General features: G+C 42.3%; 1 protein-coding gene across 1 annotated transcript in view; it reads left to right on the top strand.

Moving 5' to 3' along the window:
- TMEFF2 (transmembrane protein with EGF like and two follistatin like domains 2) overlaps positions 1–26,704 on the top strand; it is a 230,949-nt gene that overhangs the window by 13,984 nt on the left and 190,261 nt on the right. Inside the window, exon 4 of the mRNA XM_023763099.1 lies at positions 3,372–3,398. Within this exon, the coding sequence (XP_023618867.1) occupies positions 3,372–3,398 (27 nt within the window). The remainder of the gene's footprint in view (positions 1–3,371; positions 3,399–26,704) is intronic.

The raw sequence follows: 26,704 nt of genomic DNA, 5'->3' as shown, positions 1-26,704 counted from the left end.
TCTTGTTTGCCAAAATGACTCATCTTACAGTAATCATAAAGCTTTCCATCACCAGTTCATAATGATGCCATGAACTTCAGTGACTATTTTTAAAATCTGTTGTTCCTTTCTTTCCTAAATACTCAATATGGGGCAATTAAGATGCAAATTATCTTATGAACCAAACTGCATGAATTTGTTTTTGAAACATACATGGGAAATACAAGCCAAAATTCTACTGCTATTTTCTTGATTTCCCCCAGCAATGTGTATTTATAAGGAAACCTATAGATGAATAGGCAACATGTTTACTCAGAAATCTAATCTAATTATTATCAGATGCAGTGTTAAGCATTTAAAATATGATATTGTGTAGTAAGTCTCAAAATAGCCCAATGGGATGCACATTACTGTAGCCAGAGGATGAATAAGCTTAGGAAGGTTGAATAACATTCCTTATGTCATCCAGTGAGTAATATTCTAATGTTTGGAGCTTGGAATCCTTCAGCTTTCACACATTTCCTCTTATATTCATGTAAGGATGGAAAACTAAACAAGATATGGGCCTTGAGTTAAAGAAGCTTATGGTCTAGTCGCCGTGTTCGGCAAACTGCGGCTCGCGAGCCACATGCGGCTTTTTGGCCCCTTGAGTGTGGCTCTTCCTAAGCCTTAGGAGGACCCTAATTAAGTTAATAACAATGTACCCACCTATATAGTTTAAGTTTAAAATATTTGGCTCTCAAAAGAAATTTCACTCGTTGTACTGTTGATATTTCGCTCTGTTGACTAATGAGTTTGCCGACCACTGGTCTAGTGGGAAAAGGATAAGAAACTATACACATTCAACTAAAGCACAGGTAGAATGTATTAGTGTTATAATCATATAACCTGTTGTTAGCCCCTGATTATTGTAAATAATACTGAATTAAGGTTTCGATTCATTCCAATAAAATCAGTTAAAATTTTACTTGGGAAGGTATACAAAAAGCTAATTTGATAAGCATTGGTCATTTAAACACTGTCCTGTCCAAAAGTGATGGTGCCATGGCTTATGATTATCAGTTAAGTTGACAGGACTGTTCTACTCTGGAGACGAATGCATCAGCCTTTTTTGATCTGTTGCAATTAAATAGTCAGATTATATGATTACCCAAAGAACTTATATGCATATAGGCATAACCCATATACACAATAGTGTGGTGAAGGCCTGGAGGTGGGGGGAGCGGGGTGGAGAGGGCCAATGGGAGGAAAAAAGGGGACATCTGTAATACTTTCATCAATAAAGATGAAATTTTTAAAAATCCTTATTTTGTATACTTACTACAAAGGGTTTTTATTCTAAACTAGAGGCCCAGTGCACGAAATTCATGCACAGAGGGGGGGGGGGTGTCCCTCAGCCCGGCCTGCATCCTCTTGCAATCCGGGACCCCTCGGGGGATGTCTGACTGCCGGTTTATGCCCGATCCCACAGGAACCCTTGCAGGATCGGGCATAAACTGGCAGTTGGACATCCCTCTTGCGATCTGGGACCGCTGGCTCTTAACCGCTCATCTGCCTGCCTGCCTGCCTGATTGCACCTAACCACTTGCCTGCCTGCCTGATTGCCCCTAACTACTCTGCCTGCCTGCCTCATTGCCCCTAACCACTCGCCTGCTCGCCTGCCTGCCTGGTCGCCTCTAACCCCTCTGCCTGCCTGCCTGCCTGATCACTCCTAACCGCCTCTGCCTTGGCCCCTGCCTCTGCAGCTTCATCCGGAAGGTTGTCCGGAATGATGTCCGGAAGGTCATTCGGCTGTCCAGTCTAATTAGCATATTACATTTTTGTTATTATAGATTGTTTTACCAACTAGCTTATCTTTCAAGAAAGGATATGATGGCCCAGAAACATGAGCCTTAGTCATGTTAGCAGTTAATTAAAGATGACATTTTTATACAGTTAGATCCTGTGAATTTCATTAATATGAGTTTCCACCAAGGCTGGCAATTCCAACTACCGCTCCTTCATGGCTGACTAATGCCTAACATGCCAAGGAAAGCTACTGAGGAGGAATCCATTCTTCCGTGTGTGTTGGTTGTCTGTGGATTTTCATGCACTATGCTTCTTTCTATGCAGTGCCTCTCAATAAAGTGTCATGGTGGCAAGTTTTACTTTCATTGGAATAAAACATCAACCACAAATTTACAGAAGTGGCATTTGATATAGTTCTTAAACTCTGGGTAAGATTTCAACGTGAGATGAGGGCATACCAGGCAGAGGATACCAGTACTAGTCTTATTTCCCAGTATTAATATCAAAGGTACATAACCTAATGTATTTAAGTGGGAAAGAAGTATGCAGGTAGAAGGAAGGCAATGTCTATTCACTTAACAGGTGGGGGCAGATGGAATCTCAATGCTGTTGACTCCAACTAGAAAATTGGGTGCTTCTGGGAAACTGTCAGAAATAGACAACTCTGACCAGTTGTGCTTATGTAGGAGGGAGGGGAGAGAAGGGACGGAGAGAGGAAAATGCAGAAGAGAGGTTGCTTTTTATTGCGAGCATCACCTAGGGTAGTGATGGCGAACCTTTCGAGCTCGGCTTGCCAGCATTTGGAAAAACCCTAACTCTGGTTTTGTGTCACATATAGAAATTTTTTGATATTTGCAACCATAGTAAAACAAAGACTTATATTTTTGATATTTATTTATATATTTAAATGCCATTTAACCAAGAAAAATCAACCAAAAAAATGAGTTCGTGTGTCACCTCTGACACGCGTGTCATAGGTTCGCCATCACTGACCTAGGGTGTATTCAGTTTTAAGCACAAACACAAAGTTAGTTAATCTCACTCTTCTACTGATTTCAAAGACAAGGAATGCTCTTGGTGGCTGATAGACTCATTCACAATTGTGGTATTTGGAATACATATTAACATTTATATAAAAAGATTTATTTTTAAACTGTTTTTCTCTTTGTGCATATGCAATTTTCAAGAATATAAAGCTTAATTACGAGTTTATTTGCTACATGTCTTAGACTGTTTAAATTCTAAGTCTCACTGATTGTTATAAGCATCTCATTTTCAAATTTTTTGTTTTTGTTAATGGCACCAGATTTATCCTGATCAAAATTAAAATGAGAGATTTTACATGGTCAAGTTTAGGAATTATTTTAAAAGCAGATAATGCTTTTTAAATAAAATTTAAGTATGAATGTAATAGAGAATTTATTTTACAAGTTATGCTATAGAAATTAAATTGATGTGAATACACATTTTCAGATTAAATGATAGTAATTTTCTCAATTATATTACTGTCTTAGTGAAGAAAGTAAACATGAACTAAAAAATGTCATAAATAGTTTTAAATATGTTTTTCAAGCAAAAATAAAATATTTCTTTTTTCCTCCCAGATGCAGGATCCGGATCTGGAGATGGAGGTAGGAGTTGCCTTTTTACATATTTGAAGACTTTCATGTGAATATTACTTGTGGTTGTTTACTTATATATTTGCTATTATAAATATTTGAAAGGAATTTACAAGTTGCATTTTAGGAAAGGAGAAAACAAAAATATATCATTATCCTTAATAAGTAAATGTATGTACTATGCAAATTATTTGATACATTTATGAATTATACTTAAGAATTCTGTCTCCGTCTAATCTTCATTGTTTACTTATTTGTTTGTGTCTGAGTTATAAATGCACGTCAAAACTTCCTAACAGAAGATTTCAAGCATATTTGTCGAGGCAAAAAGAACTCATGAAAAAATAATTAAATAATTGCTTTTTATAATATGATATTAATTACCAGGTATTAATATTAACACATACATAACTATATTGTAAACAGGTTCTACATTATCAGATTAATAATTTGAAACTGGAGGAAGTTGAGCTCCTAAAAGGAAAGTAAAAGAATACAAACACAATTTAGACCAATGAAAATGGGATAGTATCTTTACTTTGATTAAATCTATATTTATTTTTACTAAAATAAGACACATAGATGTTTTCATTATTTAATTGTATGTTTGAGGACGTGTATAAGGTAAGAGAGAGCCAGAAACTTTAAAAATTTGATCTCAAGTACTTACCGACAAGATTTTATGTATGGATTGAACCTTCACTGTAAATTTCCCAAAATGCTTTTCAAATGAAATTAGGCAAAAATTCCAGCTTTATGCCCAATAAGAAAAAAACCCCCACAAAACTAGATATAATTTCAACAGGAACAATAAGAAAAGAATGAATAAAAACATAAATATTCTCAAGACTTTGCTTAAGGAATATAAACTGATTAAATATATGATTCCAAGTTAATTTTGGTCTTTAAATGTGGAGTTTGATAATGTAGAGAAAAGAGGGCTGTGAGTTCAGGAAACTCTACTGCATACCTTCTCTAACTCAGGCAGTGCATTACAAATGATCAAGTAGCCTTATGTAATGAAAGGCTTAAATAGTTCAAATAAGCAATACCCAGAGAACACAATTAGAGCAGTTTATTAGAGCACAGTTTTTTTCCAGGAAGACTAAAACGAAACAGGATTTAAGAGTTAGTACCATGACAGCATAAAATATATTAATATTACATGGCATTGGAGTCATTTGATGTACGGATAAGGCTACTTCTAAGAAATTTTGTCTCCCCCCCCCCCCCCTTCCTCTGGCTGATGAATATAGTATTTCTAAGAAAGTTTCCCGAGCAGTTTGAAGAGCTTAGAAGAGCAAATTATATCTTAAAGAAATAGAAAAAGAAAGAAGATAGTTCCTTGAGTAGGTGTTTCACTATTAGAATGTTAAGCAGTGAATCAATTTTAAAAGTATTGCTTTTGTAAAGAAATAGTTTCTGTGAAAAATTCTGCTTAGTTCCCAGCTATTTAGTCTTATGTGTAGACTATCTAATTTTGCAGATATTGTGTTGAGCTTCAACTGTTCCAATTTCACAAAACAAGTCTTGGTAATTATTTTAGCATCTTTGAAAACAAAACAGATTACAGAACACAGAATACCTTCATTGCTCTTTCTGTGAAAACAGCATGATATACTTTTTTCTGTTTGACTCTCATATCATACATCATTTTTTAATATTTATCTTTTTAATAATAAGACATGCTTTATGTTTAGTTCCCAGCTTTCATTCATTGCAATTACCATACTAGTGAAAGCGAAGTCAACCTCATTCTTCAATGTTGCATTTTATATTAAAATATTTGACTCATGATGCAGTCCTATATTCTGAGTAAGGTGATTTTGTGTAGAAAAAATTGTTAATCTCATGAATATGATGTTTATAACTTAAACTTATGTACTAGTTGGAAACACTATGCTTTCCTTATTTTCTTCTCTTTTTGTTCTTTTTACTCTTCCTTTCAATTATAGGTGCTTTATTGTAACTTGTGGGGGGAGGCAGGGGGGAGGAAAGCAACTTCTTAAGCAATAACTGCTAAAAAAAAAAGATAACTGCTTTAGAACAAAGCATAGAGCCCATTTACTTCTGAATCACATGCTTTTAAAATAGTTGTTCTGAAAATTGTGGTAATGAATATTTACTCCTGGTCACATGAACTAATTTTTCAATAAGACACTGAAGTCTTATTTTAACTGATTTTTTTTTACACTCTGTGTTCCTTTGCTCTGAAATACTAATGGATTTAATTTTCTTTAATTTTTTTTACTACATTACAAGATGCCAAAAAAGCTCAATAACTTGAACCTAGAAATCTAGGTTAGAATAACCTGCAGGATCCCAATTCACATGTACATTGGATGGTGCATGAAGCATGTGTGACTCACTACCTCAGCTATACAGGATGGGCCTGCCTTTGTATTCTGACAGAGTTCCTCTCTCCAAGGTGTTAGAGGAGCCATAATTTGTTTCCTTTGAATTAACTAGAAGTTATTGAATTGGTTAATTTAATCATTGGGTTTGGTTAATCCCACAATCCTCGCTTGTGATTGTTCTAACTGATTTTTATAGGATGTATTCTCAATAATGTGTATTTAATTACTAATTGGGTCATTTTGCAAGCACTTTCAATGGTTAATGGTTATATTTTTAATTTATTTTTAACAAAGTTTCATATCATTCCCAATGGAGTGCATTGATCTGAATACTTAAGTGAACAGATTTATTTACAAAATACTTATATGTGTGACTATCATAAATGATACCATTAAACCTCCAAATCCAAAATCACTTTAAAATACATCAATTTTTACTTCTTTAGATTGTTCTACATTTTTTAAATGAATGAATATTGCATTAGCAATGAAGATTAGATCTGATTAGTTAAAAATAATTTAAGTTGAACTTATCTGCTCTATAGCACACCTGTCATTTACTGCATTTGAGGAAACCTTTTCACGACAATATAAAAGGGATATAAAGGTTTCATAAAATTTATCTTGTTAGTATATATTTTATAGGAAGTTGTAAAATCTTTAACTGTTGATCTGTGTATTCAGAGGAAACTATTTGAAGGGCTAACTTTATTTAGGGAAAACGTTCACCGTGTCTCCAGCATGATCTGCAAATGTGCGTTCATTCATAACGGTCATTGTAGTGCAGTAAGAAGCAAGTGCTGCGTACACGTCTTGGCTTTTCCCACTCCCGTGATCCCATCCTCTTTGAGTGTTTAAGAAAACTCATCAATACAAAGAGTATTTCTATATTATTAGTTTTGAACCTAGGATCTGTTGTTTCTGAAATTCTCTTTTCACACAAAAATGTTTACTTGGAAAAAATTCAGGGTAAACTATAACTAACTATATATGTGCATTATGTAGAAAGGTAATGTGTGGTAATGTATGGACCACATTTCAGAAATTTCAGAAAGGAGTTGAAAGAAAGGGATTGGTGCTTCATGTACTTATATCCATGGAGATTGAGTGTTGTAAATACGGAAAAGGGTGTGTGTGGGAGGGATAATAACATCTTACCCACCTACGGACTTCCTTAAGTAACAAATACTGCGGTAAGAAAGAAGTATTAAAGGAGCCTCCTCTCAAAACCCATGGGTGTGTGGGTGGTAACAAGATAATTTTTAACCCCTGCTTTTCTCTCAGTCTTCCAGTCATAAGGAAGTGACAATGAATATCTTTCATTACTCTTTTTTTAAAGCTATTTCTGGATGGATTAGACTTTTGATAGGTTAGATCCCTAAAAACAAAATATAAGTCCAGTAAAATGAAAACTGTATTTTAACTATTAAAATAATATAAATGCATGGACACAGACAATAGAGTGGTGAAGGCCAGGGAGGGGAGGGTGCAGGGTGGAGGGGGCCAATGGGAAAAAACAAACAAAGGGGACATGTATAGTACTTCCAACAATAAAGATAAATTAAAATAAAATATATAAGTGTGTTGTCCTGCTATAGGTCTGGAGGGATCCACAATTAAATTTTAATGTCAGATGGGAAGTTCTATGATAATGTCTATAGGAATAAAATGTATCCAAGATACATGGCATAGATAAATGAATATATTTTTATTTCATAAGATAAAATGAAGCATTGGGCTTTATTCTGCAACTTATAAAATTATGTAATTTTAAGACAATTCTTTAATAGAGAAATGTCAGATATGTACAGCGATAGATCAAATTAAATTTATGTCCATTATTTGTAAGAAAGCCTGGTTTTTATTTGAATGATCCAGGTAGTTGTTGTTATGGTAACTTTAGTGTAGAAGACCAGTTATGACATGCTTTTATTTAATACAAAAGTGTCCGGTATAATTTTTCTTTAGATGTGTTACTCAGATGTCCACAATCAAGACATTTACTTCACATGCATTTTGGATAGAACAAGAAATGTTTACATTGCAACAAATTGTAGACCTTAGGCTGCCATTGTTGATTATGTGGATTGCTAAAAACAGTACTTTACGAAGTTTGAGAACTTGAAAGTCATTTTTTTAAATCTTAATGTTTCTAATGTAGATTCGATGCTATTCAGAAATCTAATCGAAATTAACAAGCATAATATATCCTGGGTATTGTGGCAAGATTTTTGGAGCTGTAGAAGTGAATATGACACAGCTCTTTACACTCAAAGAGATTACATGTAAATTTTCTTCTTAGCACACAATGGGAAAATTATTATTCTAACTATAAAAGAAAAGCAATTCCCTGCAGAAGTAAAATGTTAAATATACTGTGAATAACAAAGAACTGTACATACTCATTTCATAAAATATACAAGGCGAGGTAATTTTTTTCCATGTTGCCGTATTCCTTTCCTGACTTCACCTTGTCCCTTCTTCGCCTTAACTGTCATGGTCAAGTTCTGGCAAACACAATATGCCTCACCAAGTATTTTCTCCACTGAGTTCACATTACAACCAAAGCCTGATAGGTGTCCATCGGTAGCAGCTTCCGCTGAAAAACTGATCCGGTGAAGAAAATGTATCATGTATGTAAGGCTCGAGGTTCTTCCAGGGTAGACTGTGGGGAGACAAGAAGAAAGCATCCCTACTTTTCTGTTCCACGCCCCAGGGCTGCTGTTCCGACTGAAGATGGGCTTATAACCTTCTATCTGAACCTCAACCTCATCTCCGTTTTCCATCGGTTGGAATCCATTTTGCTTTCTCTTTTTAACATATATATTATAGGTTTAATATATACATATTAACATATATATATGTTTTATTATTGATTTCAGAGAGGAAGGGAGAGGGAGAGAGAGAGAGAAACATCAGTGATTAGAGAGAATCATTGATCCGCTGCCTCCTGCACGCCCCCTCAGCTCCCACCGCTGGGGATAGAGCCCGCAACCCGGGCCTCTGCCTTGTCCGGGAATCAACCGTGACCTCCTGGTTCATGGGTCGATGCTCAACCCCTGAGCCATGCCAGTTGGGCCGTTTTGCTTTCTCTTTACCTCAAAGAAAAACAATATTGCAGCAGTAGTGAAATAGAGGTGGAATGAATGGAGAACATGCAATAGGTTATGAAATTGGAAAGTACAAAAACGAACACAGAACAAGGGAAGCAAAGTGAGAATGATGGAAGATGAAAAGGGCGGAGAAAGGAACCTTCGCTCTTAACATGGCTGTACTTGGTTTTCACAGATGGCCACCGTCTTAAAAATAAAAATGACTTATTTTTTCTCTTAGTGGAAGAGCAGTAATTATCTGCATTTCCAGAGACGATTGCTGGGGAATATGAGATGGATGCTACAGACTTTTGTCTGAACCCTCCATCTGCGCTTTTAAAACCATGTCTAGGAAAAGAAGGGTGCCCGTGAGCAGTGGCACAAATGGGTTTCCAATCAGGAGATTTGTGTTCAGATTTTTATTGGCTCAGAGGCTGCCTATCATATTTTTAATCTCAGTCTCCTTGGAGACTCATTTATTTTATTAGTAAAAGGGAATGATATCTACTTCTAGGAAAGATGATTATAATAAACGAATGTAAAGAACTTTGAACTCTAAAAGATTAAAAATGAAATTAAAAGAATTTATATTACCTTTGCTCTTTGGTCCCTGTTACTCTGAGAATATCATTTCTCGGAAGAGTTTAATTAGAAGTTTGAATCTTTTAATTAGTGATTGCTCCTATAGTATTGATGCTGAGATAATAAGGAAATATGAATCCTATTTCAGTTCTCGGTATTTAGAGGAGACACCTAGCTCTGAACCTTGAAAAGAAGTGAAATCACAGTGCTAATATCAGAGGAACTAGGCGTGCATGAGTAGGTGAGGAATAAGAAATGATGTTAAAACAACAAATAATTATTCTTAAAACTGCCATGGTAGAAATATTGCCTCCATAGAAAACAAAAAAGAAGGAGGAGGAGGAGGAGGAAGAAGGAGGAGGATACACAATATGAGAGATTCAGTACACTTACAAGGAAGAATTTCCATTAGGGCTCTGAGCGTTGTGAAGTTTTTCTGAGGGGATTTGAGCTTTTTAGAGAGATTCTTTTAAAATAGAGGGGAAGATTTTGTTACAGTTCTGCTTGATAGAACATGAGTTAGGTAAGTCTGAAAGGATGCTTAGCCTCATGTATAATTATTTTTAAAACAATCTCTGTTTTCTAAAAAGCACTATTGTAGCATCCCCCTTTTTTAATCACAATAATAGCTTCTGCGTGTGTGGATGGTGATCAGAAAGGATGACTATCTTGCCCACAGTTCTAACAACTCTATATGGTAACTAAGCCAGTCCTGGAACTTCAAGAAGGAGGCTATGGTCTACAAGGTTGCCTACCTCTTGCAGTAGCTTTCTGCAGTCACTGTGCTAGACCCCTATGTTCTGTGGTTTATGTAGAACAGGGGTCCTCAAACTTTTTAAACAGGGGGGCAGTTCACTGTCCCTCAGACCATTGGAGGGCCGGACTATAGTTTTAAAAAAAAAACTGTGAACAAATTCCTATGCACACTGCACATATCTTATTTTGAAGTAAAAAAACAAACGGGAACAAATACAATATTTGTATTTGGATGTGGCCCGCGGGCTGTAGTTTGAGGACCCCTGATGTAGAGGATGGACCCTATCAACACCATAGGAGATTTCATTATCCCATCTCCTGACTCCCTTCCAGCTCTCATTTTGTTTCTGAAATCACCTGTTCTATTCAGCGTAGAACTCAGACCCCTGTGGGTTTTTGTTGTTGTCTGTTATCTAAGTTCATCACACTCCTCAGTCCATAGCACGTGGTCATTGCCGTCTATTCTCTCTATTCCTTTCCCTCTTCATCCCCATGCCTAACCTCATTCCCTTTCTTTTACAAGTGTTTTTTCTAAAGTATTTAATAGACTTCAAATGCTGGGGGCTGGGGGGAGTATGGTTATGTGCTCAGCAGCAAGAAGTAGTGGTTAAAACAGGCCCTGGAGCTAAGCTCTGCGGGTTGGATCCTGGCTCCACCACTTACCAGCAGGGTGACCCTGGGCAGGTTTTTTGCTACTTCCCGTGCCACCCTGCCAGGGCTTCCCAGGGTACAGACTCGAGGCTGAGATCTGTGCCTTCGAAGAGTTCTAAGAAGCAGCACCTGTGGAAGGGGAGGACGTAGGATTGGGCAGAGGGAGCGAGGAACCGGTGTGGTGGGAAAGAGGCCCACTGGGGCCCACCCAGAGCTTTGGGGATGGGATGGTCCCTATGCGTTGTGCTGACTTGGGACGTTGGGACTTGGGAAGGTGGTTCTCAACCTTCCTAATGCTGTGACCCTTTAATACAGTTCCTCATGTGGTGGTGACCCCCAACCATAAAATTATTTGCGTTGCTACTTCATAACTGTAATGTTGCTACTGTGATGAATCGTCATGTAAATATCTGATATGCAGGATGTATTTTCAGTTACAAATTGAACATAATTAAAGCATAGTGATTAATCACAAAAACAATATGTAATTATATATGTGTTTTCCAATGGTCTTAGGCGACCCCTATGAAAGGGTCGTTCGACCCTCAAAGGGGTCGCAACCCACAGGTTGAGAACCGCTGCTCTAGCGGATCTCTTGCCACCTTACATCTACCAGTCTGCTCCCCTCAGAGGGACATGGTCTATGGTTCTGTACTGAATAGATATGCTAGCGTTTACTATAGTGAAACTCAAAGTTTTTCTTTAAGGTACTTTTATATCGGGGTTTTATTTAAGATGTCCTCTTCCTGTTCTGATATTTTTAAGTAAGCAGAAAATTTCACTTCTTTCCAGACAGTATTGAGTACATAGGACTCTTCTCTGTGTGCTGCAGCGCATGCCAAATTGTATTTAATTTGATTCAAATTTGGGTTTGAAAATATAGCTTTGTTACTGTACTAAATGTACAATCCATGTTGTAGCATATGATTTTCAGTGTGTACTTAACAAAGAGCAATTTCATCTTCTCTGGTAAATTATACACTTGTTATCGCGTTGGGATTTAAAAAAAATTTAGGAATAAATAGCAAACAGTATGTTTAAATAATGTTCGCATCCTGGCCCAATGAGTCAGACCGAAGGAATTATTCAGTTAGCGTCAGTAAACTTGCTCTGAAAAACCTTCTAGCTTTGTATTCTGTGCTGCTCCTCCTCCTCGAAGAAGAAAAGGGATGGATTGGATTCTAAGTGAGCTTGGCCCGCTGCTTCCCACACCTGTTCTGCAGACGGATCGTTGAAACTGGACCCATTTCTGATTAAATACTATTTCTTATGGACTGAGTCTCTCTCCCAGTCCCTCTCATTTTCCAGCTGCTTTTTGCACCCCTCCATCCTAAATGTGAGCTGACAGGGTGGCTGTGCTGATATTGCTTCTTTGGGTGAAGGCCACACACAGAATGATTTCAAGGAATCAGTTAAAGAGGGAGCCCGTTCTATGATGGCGTCTACCCAAAGCTGAGGCGCTCTACACATACCTGGTCCCAGCTGAATTAAGAAATCCTGCGTGGCCCTAGCCGGTGTGTCTCAGTGGATAGAGCATCAGTCTGTGGACCAAAGGGTCCCAGGTCGATTCCGGTCAAGGGCACGTACCTGGGCTGCAGGCTCCTCCATGGCCCAGGCCCTGGTCAGGGCTCATGTGGGAGGTAACCAATACCTATATTTCTGTCACATCGATGTTTCTTTCTGTCTTTCCCTCTCTCTCCCACTCTCCCTAAAAGTCAGTGGAAAAATATCCTTGGGTGAGGGTTAACAAAAAAAAGAAAAGAAACGAAACCTTGCCTGATCCTGTAAGCACTGAATCGGGGTGAGAGTCCTCGCAGAGGCAGCCCTGTCCTCCTGAGACCTCGCACTGACGGGGAGCGTGGCCTCCGCGGAGACCTCCTGACACGTGGATGTAAGTGATGAGGCGGGAACTTGGTGAGAAGACACGCTGAGCTGTACAGTGTCATCTTTCCTGAACCCACGGGGCTGGGAGATGCAGTTGGCGACCTAATCCTTGAAGGTCGGAGAGGTGGCCACGTGGAAGATGTTATTCAGTTGCTCAAAAGACAACCATAATAGCAGCTTGAGCGCGGTTATCTCAGAAAGTAGGTGTTATTTTTAAATATAATGAAAGAGAAACACAGCTGGCAGTTTCGAGGAGAAGGGGGACTAGCAGTAGAGCTGTGACGCTGCATTTTCAACAGCGGGAGGAGGCGGGGGGTCATGTTCTGGGGCGCACGCTCTCGCTGCCCTGAGGGCAGCCTCCCCAGCCGCGTCTGGCCTGGATGCAGGGACCTCCCTGGGCCTCTCATGGAGAGAGAGCTCCCTCATGCCACGCTCTGCTTGGACACAGGATGAGGCAGAACTATCGAGCCGGTCCAGCCGATGAGTCAGCGCACTGCGCATTTCCCCGGTGCAGAGCTCTCAGACCCTGCCTGCAGCCCCTCCTCCAGCCCCTGCACCGACCACAAGTCCTCTCTCCTCTAACGTGGTAAGGGCCTCCTCACCAGTCCCTCTGCTTCTCGTCTTGCCCTCATTTTTTTTCGTCCTTGCACAGTCAGAATGATTTATGGAAGATACTTAACTGAGCATTTCATTTCCCTGCGTACAACCCAACAATGGCTGCCCATCATTTGTAGAATAAAAGGCCGTCTTTACTTGTGAAGCACATGGCATCTGATAGAGTAAATCACATCTTCACTCGGGATCCACCTCCTTCTCCTAAGAGTGGTGTGCAGAGGGAAACCAAATTGAAGTTATTTTAGGATCCTGATTAGTTAGTTTGTAGGTAATTGAGGTAATTTTACCCTATGTGACTCCTTTATTCCACATCCAAATTGCTTATTAAAATACCAAATGACTTTGGCCAGAGAATAGAATCATTTGGAAATCCATTTGATGCCTTCATTTAATTTGACCCGGAACTAGTGAAAAAAGCCTGTAGTCTTTGAGTTTTCAAGGAATTACAGTGATTACCCCCACATAAAATGTACTTTAGCCATAAAAGAATATTACTTGGAAAATAAAACCCTGGAGATTAGTTCCGTATATATAGGAAGTTTCTTAACTCAATGAAATAAGAGGATAGAACTCTGTGAGTTCCAGCTCTTGCTGTAGGAACGATGCAGTGGTATATGGAGGATGAAGATGGAGCCTTTCTCTGATGCCATGGAGATTCTAGGGAGATGACTTTAGAATAAGTCACCTCACTGTCATCAGACCAACAGTAAAGATGCAACCAGCAGAATTTCACAGGCCTGTGCCTGGCATGTGGCAGGTGTTGGATGCATATTTGTGAAATTAATAGACTGATGGATGGATGGACGGACGGAATTAGCATGGCGGTGATGTCAACTCCTATCCTGGCAATTAATTGATGTCTATGTGAGCACAAGGCCACTCATCTACTTTCCGGTCACCTCTAACTATGCCCTTCAACTTAGGCATCAGAAACGCCAGAGCGATGTCATTCCGTGAGAGAAATCCACAGCGTGATTCTGTTTCTTCCACAAACTCTGAGTCACAGCTCTCACCCTTGTCCCCACCTTCCCCATGTTCTTCTGTCTCATCTATGTCCCCCCCACCCATCAAAGAAACGAGCAGTATGGCGGTGCAGGGCCCAGATATAAAGTAATATTCATGGGGGATAAAAAGTTGACTAGAGAAATGATACAGGACAGCAGAGTAATAAGAGAGAAAGGACTTCTCAATGCAAAATGTCAGAAGTAAAGAGACAGCAATGGTGTTCAACATTTTGTAGAAAAAGAGCTTTAGGTCCAATCAAGGAACAATGAAGGTGGAATTTAAAATAGCTTCAGGCTTGGGTGGGCTGCATTGTTTTTTTTATATGTTCCACCTCTTAATGTTTCTTTCCAGTGTTGCAGACATTGACTTTCTACCTCTCCCCCATCTAAAACAGCATCTAATGCTGCTGGAGGCTACTTCGTTAGGAAAAACAGGTTTTGTTCTTGCCAGACCAGACAAAGATTAAATTAATGTTTCATAGTGCTGAGTAAGAGAGCTGACCAACTTTCTCTAGCCCAGCACTTTTGAAAATGTGTTCTGTAGAACATAAATGCTTCAAAATGCCATGAAAGCAGAGGATAACCAGTTAAGGAGATTGAAAAATGCTGCATTTTTTTCCCTTTACCTTCTTTTATCCTGCCTGTCGTTCCCCCCCCCCCCCACACACACATACACACTCCCTTTTTTCACTGACATCTGTTGGTCTGTTCCATGTATCCATGCCTGTTTCTGTTTTGTTCACATAGCATCGTCATCTCCAGGCCCATCCATCCTGTTGCAAAAGGTATGGTTTTCTTCTTGTTTATTTCTGCATAGTGTTCCATGGTGTAGATGTACCACAGCTTTTTCAGCCACTCATCTGCTGATGGGCAGGCACTTGGGCTGTTTCTAGATCTTGGCTATTGTAACTGGTGCTGCTATGAACATAGGGGGGCGTACGTTCTTTCTGATTGGTGCTTCGGGAATCTGAGGATATATTCCCAGAAATGGGATCGCTGGGTCAAAAGGCAGTTCCATCTTTAATTTGCTGAGGAAACGCTGTACTGGTTTCCACAGTGGCTGCACCGGTCGCATTCCCACCAGCGGTGCACGAGGGTTCCCTTCCCTCCACACCCTCGCTGAGCCTTGTGTGTTGATGTGTGGACGTTAGCCATTCGGCCAGGTGTGAGGCGGTACCTCATTGTGGAGTCACAGGTAGGATGACAGCTGGTTCCATTTTGCCGCAGCCCCTTTTCCAGGGTTTAGCACTGAAATTCCTCTGTCAGGATTGGTCACCTTAGTCACGTACTAAACACTGAGAACTCGTACAGTAGAGGAGCTGGCTGAACTTTGTTTAAATAAAAGAACACCTTGACCAGGAATCTTTTTTTTAAACAAAGATGTTAGGAATGTTTTAAAAAGTAATCCGTGGTGCCCACTTTGGAAACTCTGCTGCAGCCCTGTCCATCTGCCTCCTGGCCCCTGGGATGTTTTCCATGGTCTTTTTTCTGTCACCTCTGGCGGCCGGGCACACGGAGACCCGAGAAAGCGTCTACCAGTGGGACTGCTGGAGCCTCCTCCTGAGCCTTAGGCTAAGAGGACTCAAGCCTCCAGCTGGAAATGTAAACGAATTTCCATATAGAAATATATTGAATCATTCTTCTTTCTCAGTCTCTTTCACACATATTTACCCATCTTAATGCAAACCTTTAGGGAATCTCTACAGCAGCGGTTCTCAACCTGTGGATCGCTACCCCTTTGGCGGTCCAACGACCCTTTCACAGGGGTCGCCTAAGACCATCCTGCATGTCAGATATTTACATGACGATTCATAACAGTAGCAACATTACAGTTACGAAGTAGCAACGAAAATAATTTTATGGTTGGGTCACAACATGAGGAACTGTATTTAAAGGGCCAGAAGGTTGAGAACCACTGCTCTATAGGAAGGCAATACATTCATTGTGAGGAAAGTCTTGCAAAGATCTATTCCAAGTTCTTTAGTATTTGCTGTTGTATAATTCTGGATGAGTCTCAACTATATGTTGGGCAGCACGTGTAAACCTAACCAAAGTGACCCCAATGCATTTAGTTAATCAAAAGCTTAGTGAAGAGTTTGGGGGCTGCCATTCTGTAGCAGAGACATTCATGGAGCCCTCCTCTAGGCCTCTCTGTAGGAACAACACTATGGGAGGGTTGGACGAGGAGATAAAGACAGGTAGGATGGGATACAAGCCTTTTCATTGTCTGCAAAGGGGGAAAGATTGAGATCCAGAGCCTCTTAGTGCCACTCAACCTTTTTTTTTAAATAATAACCACCAGAATATTATTATCTTAACTACATTTTTGTTGTTTTTTATTTCAGAGAGGAAGGGAGAGGGAGAGAGAGAGAGAGACATCAGTGATGAAAGAGAATCGTTGATCAGCTGCCTCCTATACACCCCTGACAGCCCCCTATGTGCCCTGACTGGGAATGGAACCATGACCTACTGGTTCATAGTGGATGCTCAACCACTGAGCCACACTGGCTGAGCCCAACCATTTTTTTTTTAACCCAGCAGTTAAAGGCTTGCTTTGGCTGAGCACACCCTGGGCTTGCCACTGCCTCACAAACTAGGGCAGGTGCCTCTCGCTACACCTGCAGATGCTCGTAGAAGGCAAAGCTCATTTTTGTGGACTCCGGAGGATTGGCTGGATGTATCTATAAAGAGATTCTGTTACACTGAATAACGCATTTGTTTCAGCAGAGACTTAAATTTTTCTAAATCCGGAGATATTTTTCTCACTTTTTCTGAGCGGTTTTTAGCTCTAAATATCTGAGCATTAAAAAGCCCTGTTCCTGACATTTCTAGCACACGGTATTTACTGATACTGCTGAAGGAGCACTCCCTTTGACAGGGTTTCTAATTTTTGTTCCTCTGGGACAAGGCCAAGCGAAAGAAAATGCAGTAGCTGCATAATACTCCCTGAGGTTACTGGAATGAAAGGGGGTAGATGGGGAAGTGCTTCCAATAGTGTCTTGCTTTTAGGCATGTTTCTTTTAAATCCAGCAATCACAGAAACACCCATAAAGACACGCCACTGCTCATTTACATATGTAGATTTACACAAATCACTTAATGTTCATGCAGCTCATCTTCCCAATCATTGATAAGCCCACTGTAAGCCTATGAAGACTAATTTATACTGTCTCTAATTAAGACATTTATCATGAGTACCTACTATATGTCAGGCATCTTAGAGCCCTACAGTAAGAACTTGCTATAACTCTTTAAGAAAGACATATCATCTCCATTTTCTTTGTATTTTTTCTTTTCTTTCTTTCTTTTTCTTTTTTTTTACACAAGTGTACATACCCCAGCTTCTCAGGACACTGTCCAAGAGCTGGTTCCTTAGCTAAGTCTTTTTTTAAAAAAATATATTTTTATTGATTTCAGAGAGGAAGGGAGAGGGAGAGAGAGATAGAAGCATCAATGATGGGAGAAAATCATTGATTGTCTGCCTCCTTGCAGGCCCCCTACTGGGGATCGAGCCCACAACCTGGGCATATGCCCTTGACTAGAATCAAACCCTGGACCCTTCAGTCTGCAGGCCAACACTCTATCCACTGAGCCAAACCAGCTAGGGCCTTAGCTAAGTCTTATTTGTTTATTTGTTTGTTTGTTTGTTAATCCTCATCCTAGGATATTTTTCCATTGATTTTTAGGGAGAGTGGAAGAGAGAGGGAAAGACAGTGAGAAACATTGATGTGAGAGAAACACATCTATTTGTTGCCTCCTGCACGAGCCCTGACCAGGGCCTGGGCCGGGGAGGAGCTTGTAACCAAGGTATGTGCCCTTGACCAGAATCGAACCTGGGACCCTTTGGTCCATAGGCCGATGCTCTATCCGCTGAGCTACACTGGCTACAGCTCATCTCCATTTTCCAATAAGAAAATAAAAGACACAAAGGTTAAGTGACTTGCCCAGGACCATGTCATTAGCGGCATAATCAGGACTTAAGCCCAGGCCCCTGAATCTCCAAAGCTCTCCCTTCTTCCTTCTCTCGTATGCAGTGCACCATATAATTTAAAGGTAGGGATTTAAAATGAACAGTCTCTCATATTTAAATATAGTAAGCATGCACTAATTTGATTCAGAGGGTGGTGCTGCTGTTAAGTAGGAATTTTGCATTTATCAGAGAAACATCTACGCCACTTGTTTTGTGTGACGGAACCGGCTTCTTCATTCCCTGTGTGTGCACACGCACTCACACACATGGACACAGTTTTTATTTTTATTCAGACTATGTATTCCTCTAGCATCTATGGACATCATAGTGCTCATGCCTTTGCTATACTAGCTCTCTTGTATTGATAACATGGCATAACATTATTATACTTTGTTCCAGCCATGTCTTAGTGCTTCTCAACCTTCTGGCCCTTTAAATACAGCTCCTCATGTTGTGACCCAACCATAAAATTATTTTCGTTGCTACTTCATTACTGTCATGTTGCTACTGTTATGAATTGTCATGTAAATATCTGATATGCAGGATGGTCTTAGGCGACCCCTGTGAAAGGGTCGTTCGACCGCCAAAGGGGTCGCGACCCACAGGTTGAGAACCGCTGTCTTAGTTGCTGAGATACAGGGGAAAAATCCCTTTTCACATGCAACTTAACTCTAAAGGCAGGAAACAGACATACCAAGAAAAGAAACAGGAACATTTCCGAGTGGGATGATTTTTATTGAGGTAAAACGGTGACACAATGCGGAGCGACGGCGTTTTGTGGAGGGTGAGGTGTGCACGGAGCGCCTGAACTGTAAGACAGGCAAGTGCACCAGGACCAGGGCGGGGCGTCCAGAGCAAAGAGCCGAGCAGGTGCCAGGCCCGAGGGACGTGAGTGCCATCCAGGCCCGGGAAGGAGGAGGGTGGCTGAGCACAGTGGTGAGCAGGAAGGCGGTGGAAAAGGACAGTGGACAGGGCCAAGGCCCTGGGATGTTCCTCGTCGCGCCACGGAAGCTCGGGAAGAGGAGTGAGAATCTGCTGTATATTCTTAGAAGACTGCTCCGGCCGCGTTGTGGGGGATGAATTATAGATGAAGCAAGAGAGGAAGCAAAGCAACCAGCAGAGGGGTCACTGGAGTAGAATGAGTACAGACGACCCTGACCTGGCAGGGATGGTGGCCACGGAGAGGAGGCGCAGGTGACGGTGTACTGGGCTCCGTGTCTCCTCCAGTCACTTTCCGTTCATTTCATGTGACATCGGGGTGAGCAGAAGCGCGGCCCGTCGGTGTGCATAGGGGTGTGGAGGGGAAGGGAAATGAGAACCATCCTGTCCCTTCGCTGTGCGCTGTGAGGTGACAATGTTTCCTGAAAAGCATCATTTTAACAAACCGGAGCCCGTGCACTGAGCCTGCTGTTTTCATCGAAGGCAGTTTCCCCGGCTTCAGGGCCAACGCAGACGGATGCACTTTGGGGATTTGCCACCCGTGACTTCTCAGCAGAGCCCGCCGGTGTGGACGCCTTTGTTTTTCATTTGCCATTTGAAGTGAATGCCGCTCAAGCAGCGCCACGGGGGTGGCGGCGAAGCTATCGGAAATCGACAGCTCGGTGACGGGGCCTTTAGGTGGCTTTATGTATTTATGTTCCATGGAGGATCTGTAACAGATTGTGATAGCGGAATCAGATCTGACCAAATTGCGGTCTTACTGAGATAGCAAATATCACGAAACAGCCCCGTCTGCTGGCTCAGAGCGTGGGAGTCCACGGCGCCCATTCCACTTGCTCGCCAGCAGCACCGATGGCCGGCCCCCGGCGCTGTCAGTGAGCTTGACCTACACTCGCCATTGATTCTCACTTGGGTTTCTTCTCCGGAGTGAGCGGTTTAAAATAGAAAGCGGACGGCTTCCCTCTTCGGTTTCCCGGCTCACAGCATATAGGAGAAGTCATTTTCAAATGCAGAAAAACCCAAGGCCCTCAGTAGATTTCGGCCCACCTCCTGGATGCTCCTGTATTTTCTTCCTCTAAAGCCTGCAGCCTTTCGCTTGTGCTGTGAGGGGAAGAAACCCCGCGCCTGCTGGTGGAGGCTGTGTGGGCACCACTGCAGTTACACTGCCTGCCCCTGTGTCTCAATGAGAATGAGGAGGTCAGAGTGTCCGGAAGTGACAGCCCTTCCATGCACTCCGCCTGCCCAGGCTCTGCCAGGGACGTACACGCTGCTGGCAAATACTTGTCCAATGTGTCCTTTACATATTCCTTTCACTAACACCTTAGGGCAGGGATGGCGAACCTTTTGAGCTCGGCGTGCCAGCATTTTGAAAAACCCTAACTTAACTCTGGTGCCGTGTCACATATAGAAATTTTTTGTTCTTTGCAACCATAGTAAAACAAAGACGTATATTTTTGATACTTATTTTATATATTTAAATGCCATTTAACAAAGAAAAATCAACCAAAAAAATGAGTTCATGACACGCGTGTCATAGGTTCGCCATCGCTGCCTTAGGGTGTATTTCGGAGTAAGAAGAGTTGTTCTTCTGTTTTGGTGTTTAAAAGCTTCTTGGTGTTTTCTCCTCTTGAACCCTAAATGGCCCTCTTTTCTATCCTACAACTCAGGCCCTCCCTGGATTCCTGACGAGGGAGCAGTGATGGGCCAGCAGGGGGCGCTCACACCATGCCTATATTGTGGGCTGTGGGAAAGGGACCTGTAGGTTTGTGTAGTTAGTTAGGGTGAAGCTATTTTACCTCGAAAGCCAACAGAGATTATGCCTTGGAATAAAAGTGATTTCCTCCAGTTGAAAAGTTTAAATTTCCTGAAGCTGTAAATCTCAACAGCAGGAAGTGTTTTGGTGGCTTCGGTCCACAAGCCCACGTGCTGGGGGTGAGTATGTTGGAGAGCTGAAGTGGGGAGGCTCTAAGACGTGGGAAAGACTTCTTTCCTGGGATGCGTTATCAACGTCCTGTCCTCCAGAAGCCCCAGACACGGCACGTGGCTCTAAAGGGTCTCGCTAGTCTGTTTTATGACGAGGTCAATATAAACATGGCAGGTGGATGTGCGTGGCAGGGGATCTAGGGTTGGATGGATACCGCCTGCCTTCTTAAACTTGTTTTTTCTCATAACTCTCTCTTAAGTTTGCTTTGGGACCATTTGTCTTCCTCACTAAATTGGTGTCAAGGGTCCACTCACAGGCACCAGGATCATGATTAGCTAATTTTGACCAAGATCAGTGACTCAGGGCTTCTTCTCCCACCCCCGTGTCTCCTTCAGGGCGGCTATCGCTGTCCATTGAGTTGTCGGCACCCTTCGAAATACTCTCTGTCGTTTTTGACTCTTGAATAGGGGGGGCATCCTGCACCTCAGGGTGCTGCATGTGCCTTAATCCCCCCAGCATTTGTGCTCACAAGAAATGCTCACTGCCTTCGAGGGATCGGGCACGCAGGCCCTGAGAGAGACCAGAGATTAACAAATGAAAGATGAACAAGACTGATCTCGAGCCACAACACACCCAGGACCTGGGTGACTCAACAGTTAGTGTATTGGGGAAAGGGTGGCTCTAAAACCTGTGTTTTCTTCATAGAAGAAGCAGGCATGGTTTTCTCAAAACTGGTCTGGTCGGAATGCCTGACTTTCAAATCCTTCCTGACCGAAGCCGGTGGACTAACTGCTTCCTATACGTTCTACAGGACAAATGTGAAGTGCCCAGTGCCTGCCTTTGAATGGCTTTCCTTGTGAAATCACTTCTGTCATACACTTTCCATCCCAGTGAGTGTGCTGTCTGATGGGTGGGATCCACATGGAGACACGAGTGGAAGTGGCAGGTGGGAGAGGGAGCAGAGAGGAACAGGAGGGCAGATGGCAGGAGGAGCCTGGAAGATGGTAGAATGTTCGGTATTTACTTAGCTTCCTCAGGGTGAGCTCCACAATTGTCCAGCAAATTCCTAGCAATGAGAGAGCTGTCCTATGGTTGATACGCCTTCAGCCTGACAGGGTAATGGCCCCAGACTGGGTCCTCAGGGTTAAATAGCTCTTTAGTTCCCACAGGATGAAGCTCTCTCCTCCTCTGTTCCCTCAAATGAGACTTCTTTCTTGCTCTCAGCGTCACTACTGCTCATTGTTCCCACCTCAGGGTGTAATCACCGGGCATCATCGCTGCCATGGTGACCTCTTTTCCGGTTCTCTCCACACTTCTGTTTCCATGTGTCTTCTTTTTTCTGACCCGGATTTCCCTGAAAGAGCTGCCCTACAAGCATTGTGGGTCCTGCATGAGTAGTCAGAGCGGGGGCAATGTGCAGAGGCTGTTGTATTATGAACTGACGAGAGGCCCAGTGCATGAAATTCGTGCATGGGTAGGGCCCCTAGGCCTGGCCGGAGATCAGGGCCAATCAGGTTCCCCACCTCCCCGCCTCCTCCTTCCCTCACCACCCATGCACCACCACTGCACAGTTCCCCCCGCCTCCCCTCCTCCTCCTTCCCTGGCTCCCTCGGTGGCCTGCTGCGCTGCTGGTCACCCGCCATGTTCCGCACCCCCCCCCCCCCAGGTGGTCAGCATACATCAGAGCGAGCGATCAAACTCCGATTCTCCCCGGCAAAATCCCTGAGGGGGAACTTTGCTATTAGCCTTTTATATTCATATAAGTCATATGTAGCTTCACCTTTTAGGCCCCCAACTTTGCACAGCCCCTTCAGCTCTATACATAACTGCGTGTTGGAAAGTGCCCCCTCCTCCTCTAAATTCCTCCTAAATTGTGAAAGCTCAGGCTCTGTAAAAACTAGGCTCTCTCTCTGCCGTGGGTTCTAGTATCCAGATCTTTGGCCCACGTTTCAGATCCTTGTTGTTTTGTGGTTCTGTAGGGGGATTGCTGCTGTGCTGGTTGACTCCTGAATGAATATTTCTGATTTTCCTTTTGTCTCCCAAGCAGCTTCTTAGGCCAGAGTTGGTCAAAAGCCAGGTCTTCTAAGAGAGTTCAGTGGGTTTGCCAGCAACTTTTATAAGTGTGCCATCTTAAATCTCTGTCACTAGATGTTATAACGTAGGCTTTGCACGGACCTAGTCAGCAGAGTGCACAGCATTTGAGCCAAGCCGAATGGGGGTGTGCACCATCGATACGATTCACCAGAGACGCATGTTTCAGGCTTGACAGTACGTTTGAAATGAGGCTCCTTCTGAAATCTACTGGGTGTTCTCTCAAATCCACCCACTTTGAGGCCCCCCTCACACACACAACCTTGTTCCACCTCTTAGGTCAAAGGCTCTCAACATTCTAGAAGGCCGTTCCAACAAGGTGCCCCTTTCCCAGGCAGTGACACCACAATGGAAAATATCCTTGGAATAGTAAGCCTCTGTAAAGTCTGTCTGAGCTGTTGCTAAAGGAAATGGTGACCCAGTAGTGTCACGGGCCCTGTTACTTTTCACCATTAGCCCTGATCTTAAACAAACTGAAGGTCAAGGCTTTGATCTGGGCTTGGAGCTTTCCAAAGAACTGATACGGTAAATGACTCATTCATTAGTTCAACATTTTATGTATTGTCCTGGGGATACAGAAAGGAATGAAACAGACAGTAATCATGTTAACTTGGCATGAAGTTTGGCGGCCCGGGGCAGTGAGGGAGGAGAGGCAGACGGATGGAGAAGGACTTTTTAATGATCTAGAGAATTTCCTTGAGCCAGACCTACAAACTTTCAATACCAAGCACTGAGAGCAGCCCATCGTTTCTCAAAGGGGTTGCTGTGATAATTCTTTGCATTATTAAGTTTTATTAGATGCTGGGTCCATACAGAGACCGAGCTATACAATGGCTATTAACTGAATACAAAGTCATTAAAAATTAAGTTTCATGTTATTATTTCGGGTGTCATGAGAGTAGCAAAACTAGCACCTTTGATTCCCAGAATAGCAGCTTCATCAAAACGATGAGTCATGGCGAGCTGAAGGGACCGCGTTTTAATGAACAGTCTGGTTACGTAGCTCATCTGTGCTGAGCAGCAGACTGACTAGGGGATAGGAGACAATCTATTTTTCAAAAGAAGAATTAGTCCCCGATGCTATCCGTCTGTCTTTGCCCCCTCTCTATTCCACCCGCTATGCTCCTTCTCGAATACACTCTTGTCTTGGGGTTTTCCTTAACTACAAATAATAACATGAAACAATCTCAATTATTATAGTTGCAATTCCCCACTTGGCATTTGTTAACAAATAAGGATCACCAGACATTTTCTTAGGCATCTGCTGTGTTGACAGCACCGTGGGGCTAGGAAAGACTCTAAGATCATCTCTTGTCCTTGCGGAGGAGCGCATAGCCCTTTGGGAATGCATAGCCTTTTGGAAGCGTGTGTGTGTGGAATAGTCAGACCCACGCATCATGTGTAGCCAGCAGAAAGGAATGATTGAGCAAAGGTGGGTCGTCAGCTGGGAGACCCTCAGAAAGGAGATAGGACAGGAGTTCAACTCGAAAGAATAGTTTAGATTTTGAATAAATTGCCATTTTTATCATTTTCCAGTTTGCTTTCCTTCTAATTTCACAAACTAAACATTTCCTATGAACAAATGGGTAGTGCACAGTTATTCTCATGCCCGGTCTCAGCTGATCACGGTACGAGTAGCTTTAGTTATTTTTCTAGCCCTTGGAGAGGATTCACACTTTAAAGGCTGAGTTTTGAATCTCACTGGTCCTGGAGGTGTGAGATTGTGGAGTAGTAAATTCTAGTGTCAGGGAGCTGTAGTGCAGACAGAACGATAGGGAAAATTAGCAAGTAGAGACTAAGAGAGAGGGAAAATTAGCAAGTGGAGACACAACGAGAGGGAAAATTAGCAATGTTCAGCTCAGCAATGTAACCATTGGTGATCTTTATGACTTGTGATATTCTGATGTAAATGTTTCAAGGTAAATTTCAAATGTATGATCTTCCACTGAGCATCATGTAGTTTTATTTTTAAAATATGTTAATGAACTCCAGCTATGTGTCTTGTGATGTACTTTAGTGATGGCTAACGTGCTTGGCCAATACCAGCTGTCTTGTTTTCACATTAAACATAATAAATCTAGATTTGCAAACGTCTTGACACGTAATATGTTAGAGGTGTGATCTTTAAAACACATCCAAGTAAGGGCTGTCCTTTAAATGTGGTCCTTCATGAAGCTGTAATGGCCCATAAGCCAAAATCCACCCGCCACAGACTTGGTAAGTCTGGCCTCAGTCTTCCTTAGAGAGCCCGGATGGAACTGCCCCATGCATTGCCTTCCACCGGCGTGAACTCTGATGGAAAGAAGAATGGGGTTGCCCTGTGGTCATCTGCCTCGTCCACTCACGAAATACATTTGCGTGGCGCTCCCACACTCACGGCTCAGGCCCTGTGCCAGGGAGGCCGGGTCCTGCCTCTCAGGACTTGCCACGCCTGCAAGAGGACAGCGAGAGTTGGCAAATGAACAAGAAGGAAAGGGCGGGTGTAGATGGAGGAAATGGCATGTAAATGCATGGATGTGGGGAACAGCTTGGCATTTTCAGGAACAACAGATGGCTTGGCATGACCAGGATGTGAAATGCACCGAGAGGAAGGTGCCCAGGATGCTGGAACCTTATTCTAAGCCGGACAATGAAGGATTTTCTTAAGCTGGAACAGCCTCCGTGTTATTAAAGCTGTCATCTGTCCTTCCCGCCATCGTCAGGAAGAAAGTTCTAGTAAGCTGCTCAGGGACACTGTTACTGAAATTTGAGAGATTTAGGGCAGGAGGAACGAAGGCTATAAAGAAGCCTGAAAGGGCAATGGGAGGTGTCAGAGCGATGTCTTCTTTTCCTAAACTAATTATTTCTCCTTTCGGTCAGAATAATTAAGAAAACCACAGAGGGCCCTGGAACTCACCATTCCGCTGCCTTTTGTATTGTTTTAAAACGCACTAGCCTGTTTAATTTACACAACGACCTGAGTAATGGTCCATCATCCCCCCATTTTACAGGTGGGAAAACTCAGGCCCAGAGAAAAAAATATGCCCAAGGTCTCCAGGCTCCTGGGAGACAGAATCGAGATTCAAACTCAGATGCATTTGATGCCAAGGTTAATGGTTCGTACTGTGCTGCCACTTTCCTTAGTCAGACTCAATTCGTATCATACTTGGGTGTGAAAATCCTCTGTTCACAAGAAAATGTAAATCCTTCATTAAACTGCCCCAAAGTGTCGGATAAGAAATGTTGACATTGACGTCCCTAAACCAAGATATTCACGTGACCCATTCTGGATGTTGCTAGGTTGAGAATTTCATAGCCACCTTACCTTCAGCTTTCTATACAAGCTGCACCTTGGCCGAGGAATCCTCCAATTGGGTTAAAGAACAAATGGGAATTTTGCAAAATCTCTAAGTAAGATGAAGCTTTCAAAGGTGATCTTAGGTAACCTTTCTCAACCTCAGTCCCTCGCCCTAA

The sequence above is a fragment of the Myotis lucifugus genome, unplaced genomic scaffold (genome assembly GCF_000147115.1).
Source record: "Myotis lucifugus unplaced genomic scaffold, Myoluc2.0 scaffold_3, whole genome shotgun sequence".
In the NCBI taxonomy this organism is placed as follows: domain Eukaryota; kingdom Metazoa; phylum Chordata; class Mammalia; order Chiroptera; family Vespertilionidae; genus Myotis; species Myotis lucifugus.
The sequence above is the reverse complement of the archived record's forward strand: the minus strand, read 5'-3'. Positions and strand labels throughout refer to the sequence as shown.